The following is a 10,000-nucleotide window of genomic DNA, read 5'->3' as shown; positions in this document are numbered from 1 at the left end:
AGCTGGAGGACGAGTGCTCGGAGCTCAAGAAGGACATCGATGACCTGGAGCTCACGCTGGCCAAGGTGGAAAAGGAGAAGCACGCCACCGAGAACAAGGTCAGCGAGTCTGTGGGTCAGTGTGCGTGTGCGCGCGTGTGTGTGTGGGTCAGTGTGTGCGTGTGGGTGTGGGTGTCTGTGGGTCTGTCCAATTCCCCCGAGTAAAATAGGCCAAAAATGGCCGTTTGGGGGCCTTCCTTGTGTCCAATTGGCGGTTTCCCTCACTCTCTCTCCCTCTCTCTCTCTCTCTCTTTTCTCTCGTTCCCTCTCTCAGGTGAAGAACTTGACCGAGGAGATGGCCGGGTTGGATGAGATCATCGCCAAGTTGACGAAGGAGAAGAAAGCTCTTCAGGAAGCTCACCAGCAAACACTGGACGATCTTCAGGCGGAGGAGGACAAGGCCAATTCCCTGAGCAAAGCTAAGGCCAAACTGGAGCAACAAGTGGACGATGTGAGTCACACGGACACCTCACACCCGTCCCCTCACCTCACACCCGTCCCCTCACCTCACACCCGTCCCCTCACCTCACACCCAACTCCACACCTCACACCCGTCCCCTCACCTCACACAGATTGGGAGGTGGTTTGGAGATTGGGAGATTGGGGGATGAGGGAGTTGAGGAGATGGGTGTGAGATGATCATCTCCCAATTCCATCTCACACCCAACTCCACACCTCACACCCATCTCCCCAACTCCCAATCCCACCCTCTGGAATTCCATCCCACAGTCCCTCCGTCTCGCCCCCTCCCTTACCTCCTCGGAGACTCGACTCAAGACCCTCCTCTTCGACCATGCCTTCGTGTTGTTGATGACGATGGTGGTGGTGATGTTGTTGGTGATGTTGTTGGTGTTGATGTTGGTGTTGGTGTTGGTGTTGTTGTTGGTGTTGATGTTGATGTTGGTGTTGGTGTTGATGAGCACAGCTGGAGGGCTCCCTGGAGCAGGAGAAGAAAGTGAGGATGGACCTGGAACGGGCCAAGAGGAAGCTGGAAGGGGATCTGAAGCTGACGCAGGAGAACGTGATGGATTTGGAGAACGACAAACAGCAGATTGAGGAGAAGCTCAAAAAGTGAGTGAGTGACTGGTGACGGGAGACAGAGAGACAGAATGAGGGAGAGGGAGGGAGAGAGAGAGAGAGGTGGGTGAGAGAGAGAGATGGAGGAGAGAATGGGAGAGGGAGACGGGGGAGAGAGAGAAGGAGGGAGGTGGATGTGAGAGAGAGAGAGAGAGAGAGAGAGAGAAAGAGTGAGATGGGGAGAGAGAGAGAGGTGGAGGGAGAATGAGGGAGGTGGGTGAGAGAGGGAGGGAGAGAGTGAGAGAGAGAGAGAGAGAGAGAGTGTGGGAGAGTGTAAGGAGAGAGTGAGAGGGAAGCGAAGAGTAGAGGGAGAGAGAGCGAGAGAAAGAAAGAAAGAAAGAGAAGGAAGGAGGGAAGAGTTGGTGGGTCAGAAGGAAATCTGAGGAACTTGTCTATGTCGTACCTTCATCCCCTCTCTCTTTCTCTCTCTCCCCATCTGTCTCTCCCTCTCTCCCTCTCTCCCCTTCTCCCCCTCTCCCCCTCCCTCTCTCTCTCTCTCTCTCTCTCCCGCACCTCTCCCCCCCCCCCTCTCTCTCTCCCTCTCCCCCTCCCTCTCTCCGTGACCAGGAAGGATTTTGAGATCAATAACCTGAACAGTAAGGTTGAGGACGAACAGGCACTGGGTTTGCAACTGCAGAAGAAACTCAAGGAGCTTCAGGTGAGATTTCCTCCCTCCCTCCCTCCCTCACACGTTCCCTCTCTCACACACGTTCTCTCTCTCTCATTCGCTCCCTCCCTCTCTCTCTCTCTCCTCCCTTTCTCTCTTTCTTTTTCTCTCTCTCACACACTCTCTCTCTCTCAGGCCAGGATAGAGGAGCTGGAGGAGGAGCTGGAGGCCGAGAGAGCAGCGAGGGCCAAGATGGAGAAGCAGCGTTCAGACCTGTCCCGGGAGCTGGAGGAGATCAGCGAGAGGCTGGAGGAGGCCGGTGGGGCCACCTCGGCCCAGGTGGAGATGAACAAGAAGCGGGAGGCCGAGCTGCAGAAGCTGAGGCGGGACTTCGAGGAGGCCACCCTCCAGCACGAGGCCACCTCGTCCGCCCTCCGCAAGAAGCACGCCGACTCGGTGGCCGAGCTGGGCGAGCAGATAGACAACCTCCAGAGGGTCAAGCAGAAGCTGGAGAAGGAGAAGAGCGAACTCAAGCTGGAGCTCGACGACGTGGCCTCCAACATGGAGCACATCGTCAAGGGCAAGGCAAGTCCCATCTGCCAATCTCTTCCCAGAATTTCCCAAACTCAACCCCAACTCTTCCCAACTCAACCCAACTCTTCTAAACTCAACACAACTCTTCTCAACTCTTCCCAACTGTTCCCAGATCTTCCCAAACTCAACCCAACTCTTCCCAATTCAACCAAACCCGACCCCAACTCAACCCAACTCTTCCCTCCATCGCCCGGCTCCTCCTCCTCCTCCTCCTCCTCCAGGCTCCCTCTCACACTCACTCCATCCCCTGACTCCCCCCCCCCCCCCCCCACCACAAGTCTCTATCCATCTCCCTCTTGCACCTGAACCCACCCACTGGCTCCTGACGGCTGTGTGTACGTGTGTGTGTGTGTTACAGGCAAACTTGGACAAGATGTGCAGGACTCTGGAAGACCAGTTGAATGAGTACAGGACGAAGGCCGAGGAAGGCCAGAGGTTAATTAACGACTTTGCATCCAGCAAAGCCAAGCTCCAAACCGAGAACGGTAAACATCCCATTGGGCACACGCACAGGGGCTGTGGGGTGCGAGGGGAGGGGTCTAACCCCTGGGGTACAGGGGCTGTGGGGTGTGAGGGGAGGGGTCTAACCCCTGGGGTACAGGGGCTGTGGGGTGTGAGGGGAGGGGTCTAACCCCTGGGGTACAGGGGCTGTGGAGTGTGAGGGGAGGGGTCTGACCCCTGGGGTACAGGGGCTGTGGGGTGCGAGGGGAGGGGTCTAACCCCTGAGCTACAGGGGCTGTGGGGTGTGAGGGGAGGGGTCTGACCCCTGGGGTACAGGGGCTGTGGGGTGTGAGGGGAGGGGTCTAACCCCTGGGCTACAGGGGCTGTGGGGTGTGAGGGGAGGGGTCTAACCCCTGAGCTACAGGAGCTATTATTTGTTATTATTGATTAATTATTATTATTTATTATTGATTGTTTATTATTAATTATTAATTATTATTTACGAATTATTACTGTTATTTACTATTGATCATCAATTGTTGTTATTCGTGAATTAGTGTTGTTATTATTATTGGTCGACGATTTATTATTGATGATCAATTATTATGAATTGTCACCGTTGATGAATTATTACGAACACTATGATTATTGATTATTGATTATTGATATGATTATCATTGTCGCAAACCTCTTGCGGCTCAGGGGAGCTGATCAGACAAATGGAAGAGAAAGAATCTCTCGTGTCTCAGTTGACTCGTGGAAAGGTCTCCAATTGCCAACAGATCGAAGATTTGAGGAGACAACTGGAGGAGGAAGTGAAGGTGAGTTGGCACTCTTTCTCTCTCTCTCTCTCTCTCTCTCTCTCTCTCTCTTCACCTCTCCTTCTGCCACTCTCTCTCTCTCCCTTCCCATCACCTTCTGCCTCTCTCCTCAACATTCCTCTCTCTCTCACTCACTCACTCACTCACTCTCTCTGTCTCTTGCTTTGTCTCTCTCTCACTCCCTCTCACACACACATTCACACTTTCTTTCTCTCTCTCTTTCCGCTTCTCTCTCTCATACACACTCTCACTCTCTCCCTCTCTCTGACCAGGCTAAGAATGCTCTAGCTCACGCTGTCCAGTCGGCCCGACACGACGCTGACCTCCTGAGGGAACAGTATGAGGAGGAGCAGGAGGCCAAGGGGGAGCTGCAGAGGCTCCTGTCCAAGGCCAACTCCGAGGTGGCCACGTGGAGAACCAAGTACGAGACCGACGCCATCCAGAGGACAGAGGAGCTGGAGGAGGCCAAGTACGTGCCCGTCTGTGCCCAACACTCACAGCCCTTCTCCAACTCTTCTAAACTCTTCCCAAACCTTCCTAACTCTTCCCCAACTCTTCCAAACTCTTCCCAAACCTCACTAGCCCTCCAAGTCCTTTCCAAACTCTTCCCCAACTCTTCAAAACTCTTCCCCAACCTTTCTCTCGTCTTCAAAACCTTCCAATTTCTTCCCAGCTCTTGCCAAGGCTTTCCAGTTCACTCCAACTCTTGTAAACTCTTACCAACTTTTCCCAACCCTTCCCCAATTCTTCTCAGGTCTTCAAAACCTTTCCCAGGTCACCTAGGCTCTTCCGTACTCTTCGCAGCTCTTGCCCAACTCTTCCAAGCTCTTCTAAACTCTTCCAAACCCTCTTCGAGTCTTCCAAGCCCTTTCTTCCCAACACTTCTTCAACCCTTCCCATTTCTTCCAAGCTCTTTCAAAGTCTTCCCAGCTTTACCGTTAGGCGAAGAAGACCAAGGTCCATCTTGTTCACCTTCCACCATCCTGGTAGAGAGGGAAGGAGAGAGAGAGAGAAGGAGAGAACACCGCTCTCGCAAGGTGGCATCCCAGAGCGCTTGAGGAGAGAGGACAGGAGGGAGGGACAGAGAGAGAGAGAGAGAGAGAGGAGTTGGAGAGAAGGCGAAGGAGGGAGAGAGGGAAGGAGAGAGAAAACATAAGAACATGAGAATTTGCTAAGCCAAGAAGACCAAGGTCGATCTCGTTCACTGTCCGGGCAGCGAGTGGGGGAGGGAGGGAGCGGGTGAGGGGAGGGAGGGAGGCACCTGACTGACTTCCCATCTTCGCAAGGTCCTGATCAATATCGTCTCTCTCTTCCTCTCGCGCTCTCTCTCTCTCTCTCTCCCTCTGTCTCTCTCTCTCTCTCTCTCTCTCTCTCTCGCTCTCTCCGTGTCTCTGTCTCTCTCTCTGTCTCTCTCTCTCCGTCTCCCTCTCTCTCGCTCTCTCTCTCTGTCTCCCTCTCTCTCCGTCTCTCACACACACTCTCTCTCTCTTCCTCTCTCTGTCTCTCGCACACTCTCTCTCATACCTTCAGGAAGACGTTGGCCCAGAGGCTACAGGATTCTCTCTCTCTCTCTGTCTCACGCACTCTCTCCTGCTCTCTCTCTCTCCCTCTCTCCATCTCTCACGCTCTCTCTCTCTCTCTCTCTCTCGCGCCCTCAGGAAGAAGTTGGCCCAGAGGCTACAGGAGGCGGAGGAGCAGGTCGAGGCCGTCAATGCCAAATGTTCTTCGCTGGAGAAAACCAAACACCGTTTGCAGAACGAGATCGAGGACCTGATGATCGATGTGGAGAGATCCAATGCTGCTGCCGCGGCCCTGGACAAGAAGCAGAGGAACTTTGACAAGGTCCTACATCTCCTCCGTGTCTCCTTCTCTACATCTCCTCCCTCTCTCTCTGTTCTTCAGTCTTCCTCCTTCTCTCTCTCTCTCTCTCTCCGAAAAGAGAAGGGAGTCCTCTCTCTCTGTTCTTCAGTCTTCCTCCTTCTCTCTCTCTCTCTCCAAAAAGAGAAGGGAGATTCTCCCTCTCTCTCTCTCTCTCTCTCTCTGTTCTTCAGTCTTCCTCCTTCTCTCGTTCTCTCTCTCTCTCCTCTTCGAAAAGAGAAGGGAGACTCTCTCTCTCTCTCTGTTCTTCAGTCTTCCTCTTCCTCTCTCTCGCTCTCTCTCTCTCTCTGCCACGTTCGGACCCCCCCCCCCTCCCCCCACCCAAAAAAAAAGCGCCAAGCGCAGTCACCACACCTTTTCCCGTGAAGCGCTTTGAGACGTCTCGATGAGATACGATTTCTCTCTCGTTCTCTCTCTCTCACTCTCTCTCCCCCACCTCCACCCCCCGGACTTTCTCTCTCTGACCGGCTCTACGGATAGAGTGAGTGTGAAAGGAACTCACCGCCTCCTCGGACGATCTCTTGTAAGCCTTGACCTTGAGCTGGAGTTTGTCCACCAGGTCCTGAAGACGAATGGAGTTCTTCCGGTCTTCCTCAGTCTGGGATTGAGAGAGCGAGAGAGAGAGAGAGGGAGAGGGAGAGAGTGAGAGAGAGACAGAGAGAGAGTGAGAAAGAGAGAGAGGGAGAGAGTGTGAGAAAGGGAGAGAGAGAGAGAGAGACTGAGAGAGAGTGTGAGAGAGAGAGTGTGAGTGTGAGAGAGAGAGTGTGAGAGAGAGAATGTGTGAGAGGGAGAGTGTGAGTGTGAGAGAGAGAGTGTGAGACAGAAAGAAAGTGAGAGACAGACAGAGAGAGAGAGAGAGAGAAATCGAGAGGGAGAGACAAGGAATTTGGGGGTAAATCTGGGGAGAGAGGGAAGGAGGAAAAGGAGGGAGAGATTACCTGGTAAGTTAGCTCTTTAATCCGCCGTTCGTACTTCCTGGCGCCCTTAACAGCCTCAGAACATCGCCTCTGTTCTCCCTCCAACTCGTTCTCCAACTCCCGAACCTGGTCAGAGAGAGAGAGCACGTCATACACCTCCATTCCCTCCTTCTCTCCATCCCTCTTTCCCTCAAGCTGATCCTCCAGGGAGAGACGTTCCAGTCCTCCATTCTCTCGATTCCTCCATCGTTCCCTTCTCTCCCTCCTCCCCCCCTCCAGCTCCTCAACCCAACCCCAACTCAACTCAACCTCAACTCAACCTCAACTCAATCCCAATTTAACCTCAACTCAACCTCAACTCAACCTCAACTCAACTCAACTCAACCTCAACTTAACCTCAACTCAACTCAACCTCAACTCAACCCCAACTCAACTCAGCCCCAACTCAGCCCCAACTCCACCCCACCTCAGGCCCCCCCTCGGCTCAGCCTCCAGACACTAACCCGAGCCTCCAGTTTCTGGATCTGTTTCTTGCCGCCCTTCATGGCGATCTGTTCAGCCTCGTCCAGTCTGTGCTGAAGGTCTTTGATGGTTTGTTCCATGTTCTTCTTCATCCTCTCCAGGTGGGAGCTGGTGTCCTGCTCCTTCTTCAGCTCCTCCGCCATCATGGCCGCCTGTTTGCCCCCAAGACCAAACCCAACGTCAATGACAATACCATGCAATGCCTCGCTCACACACACCAACACAAACACACACACGATCACACACACACACCAACACACACACCAACACACACACCAACATACACACAGCAACACAAGTCCACTCGCGTTCATACACACTCAGTGCTGCATTTTTTGGAGTGTCGGAGGGAGATGGAGAGATGGAGGAAGGAGAGATATATTGATGGACTCACGTCAGTGATGGCTTTCTTGGCTTTCTCCTCCGCATTGCGACATTCCTGAATGGCCTCCTCCACCTCCGTCTGGAGCTGATTAATGTCTCCCTCCAGCTTCTTCTTCTGGTTGATGAGACCTGTGTTCTGGGCGACGAGAAACATGGACCAGGGTCAGCTGAGAACTTACCTCAACAGCCCTGGCCTCCCCTCACCAACCCAGCCCTTCCCAAACCTCCTCAACCTCAACCCAACCCTCTTCAACCTCAATTCAGCTCAACTCGAACCCAATCCAACTCAGCCCCAACTCAACCCCAACCCAACCCAACTCAATCCAACTCAACCCAACTTGACCCCAACTCAACTCAACCACACCTCAACCCACCTCACCCCCAACTCAACCCCAACTCAACCTCAACCCAATTCAGCCCCAACTCAACCCACTTCAACCCCAACTCTCTCTTTTTTCCGTCCCTGTGTTATCTCTTTCTCTCTCTCTCTCTCCCTCTCCTCTCTATCTACCCTTCCATCTCTCCCTCTTGCCCCCCACCCCCACTCTCTCTCTCTCTAGAGTTACCTGGGAGTGTAGCAGTTGAACTCTCTCGCTGCTCTCTATGAGTTCCTGCTCGGCGAGCTTGCGCGCTCTCTCTGTTTGCTCGATGACGGCTCTGAGCTCCTCCAGCTCGGCTTGGAGAAGGTTATTCCTTCGCTCTACCATCGCACTATTCTCCTTCAGGTCATCAATACCTCTTAGGGCATCGTCAAGGTGCAATTGGGTGTCCTGAGATTAATACAATCATAATATGATTAATAATAACATAATACAATTAATAATATAATTCTAATGTGCAACTGGGTGTCCTGAGATAAATATAATAAGATAATAATATAATAACATAATGCTAATGGTGCACCTGGGTATCCTGAGAGAGAATAATAATAATTATTCTACTGGGGTGATGGTGGTGTTACGGGGATTGGTGTGTGTGAGGGAGAGCCTGGCGAGGGCTGTTGAGATGGTGGTGGGGCTATATGTTTGGTGTGTGTGTGAGGGGGAGCCTGGCGAGGGCTGTTGAGATGCTGGTGGGGGTAGGGAGTTCTGAGCGAGCTGGACACCTTACCTTGAGCGCGGCCTGGAGCTGCTTGACCTGCTTGTGAGCCTCGGAGGCCTGGCGGTTGGCCAAGCTCAGCTGCACCTCCATCTCGTTCAGGTCTCCCTCCATCTTCTTCTTGACCCTGAGGGCCTCGTTCCTGCTCCTGGTCTCGGACTCCAGCGAGGTCTGGAGAGAGTCCACCAGCCTGAGATGATTCCTCTTGGCCTGATCCATCTCCTCGTCCTTCTCTGCCAACTTCCTCTCCATGTCGGCCTTCACCTGGTTGAACTCCAGCTGGGCTCGGAGAATCTTACCCTCCTCGTGCTCCAGGGTGGCCTTTGGGGTAGGAAGGGAAAGTGGGAAGGAGGGATAGAGGGAAGGAGGGAGAGAGAGAGAAGGAAGGAGGGAGAGAGGGATGGAGGGAGAGGGAGAGAGGGAAGGAGGAGGGAGGGGATAAGAGAAAGAGAGAGAGAGGTCACACCACAACCAAACAACTCAACACACACACACACAGACACGGACACACCACCACACACACACACACACACACACAGCACAGTGACGAGTTTCCTCACCTCAGCCTCCTCGAGCGCTGTCTGCAGCTCCTGCTTCTCCTGTTCCAACTGTTTCCGGACTTTTTCCAACTCGTGGATGCTCTTCCCGCTCTCTCCCAGCTGCTCCGTCAGATCCGAAATCTCCTCTGCGGGTGGGGGGGGTGGAGAAAAGTAAACCGAGTCAGACAGAGAGAGAGAGAGAGAGAGAGAGAGGGGCCTCGGAAAGATGGACAGTGGTGTAGTCTGACCACCCACACCACCCCCGCCCAAGCCAGGGGTTGAGGCAGGGAGGGGGGTGGGGGCGGGGAAGAGAAAATGGGAATCTAGCGTTGAGTTTGGGAGATGAGGATTGGGTTTTGGGGGTGAAGGGTTGGGTTTGAGAGTGAAGGGTTGGATTTGTGGGTGAAGGGTTGGGTTTGGGAGACAATGGTTGGGTTTGTGGACCAAGGATTGGGTTTGGACCAAGCTGGGGCCTGGGGGAACCTTCTCCCTCTCGTGCCCACCTTGCAGGTTCTTGTTCTCTCGCTTGAGGGTCTCCAGGTGGTCGAGTGACTCCTCATAAGCGTTCTTGAGCTTGAAGAGTTCAGTGCTGAGGGAGCGCGCCTCCTTCTGTGTCCCTTCCAGCTCACTCTGCGATTCCTCATACTTCTGTTTCCACTCCGATAGCACCTGTGGGAGAGAGTGTGAGTGTGAGAGAGAGAGGGAGGGAGGGAGCCAATGATGAGGAGAGAGAGAGAGAGAGGAGATAAGAGGGATGTAGAGAAGGAGACAGAGGCACGGAGAGAGATGTGAAGGAGAGAGTGAGAGGAGATGGAGAGAAGATGTAGAGAAGATAGAGACACAGAGGACATGTAGGACCTTGTTGAAGTTCCTCTCAGAGTGGCTGAGAGAGAGAGAGACAGAGAGGAGATAGAGAGAGATGTAGAGAAAGAGAGAGGGAGAGGAGATGGAGAGAGAGAGGAGATAGAGAGGGATGTAGAGAAGGAAACAGAGACACAGAGGAGATGTAGGACCTTGTCAACGTTTCACTGCTTCTCGTTAAGAGAGAGAGAGATGGAGAGAGAGAGAGAGAGAGAGAGGAGAT

The 10,000-nt window shown here is 53.5% G+C and overlaps 2 protein-coding genes across 2 annotated transcripts in view; one reads left to right on the top strand and one right to left on the bottom strand.

The window, feature by feature from the left end:
* The window catches only part of LOC103172603 (myosin-7), a gene marked incomplete at both ends in the record, with an annotated part of 14,183 nt that extends 8,724 nt beyond the window's left edge, over nucleotides 1–5,459 (top strand). The window contains 9 exon segments of the mRNA XM_042346235.1: nucleotides 1–98; nucleotides 313–489; nucleotides 964–1,109; nucleotides 1,683–1,773; nucleotides 1,918–2,307; nucleotides 2,675–2,801; nucleotides 3,460–3,578; nucleotides 3,851–4,047; nucleotides 5,237–5,459. The exon segment at nucleotides 1–98 is cut by the window's left edge and continues 145 nt beyond it. Coding sequence (XP_042202169.1) covers nucleotides 1–98; nucleotides 313–489; nucleotides 964–1,109; nucleotides 1,683–1,773; nucleotides 1,918–2,307; nucleotides 2,675–2,801; nucleotides 3,460–3,578; nucleotides 3,851–4,047; nucleotides 5,237–5,459 — 1,568 coding nt within the window.
* A 342-nt stretch (nucleotides 5,460–5,801) lies between these two features.
* Nucleotides 5,802–9,585, bottom strand: LOC121848081 (myosin-7-like; the record flags this gene model as incomplete). The annotated part of the gene is given in 9 exon segments (XM_042346234.1): nucleotides 5,802–5,810; nucleotides 5,899–6,054; nucleotides 6,395–6,499; nucleotides 6,877–7,047; nucleotides 7,290–7,415; nucleotides 7,846–8,049; nucleotides 8,390–8,698; nucleotides 8,938–9,062; nucleotides 9,420–9,585. Coding segments are annotated over 9 exon segments (1,371 nt in total), but the record flags the coding sequence as incomplete, so codon positions are not given.
* Nucleotides 9,586–10,000: the final 415 nt, after the last annotated feature.

This window comes from Callorhinchus milii, unplaced genomic scaffold, assembly GCF_018977255.1.
Source record: "Callorhinchus milii isolate IMCB2004 unplaced genomic scaffold, IMCB_Cmil_1.0 Scaffold471, whole genome shotgun sequence".
Taxonomy (NCBI): domain Eukaryota; kingdom Metazoa; phylum Chordata; class Chondrichthyes; order Chimaeriformes; family Callorhinchidae; genus Callorhinchus; species Callorhinchus milii.
This window is presented reverse-complemented; position numbering and strand designations above follow the sequence as displayed.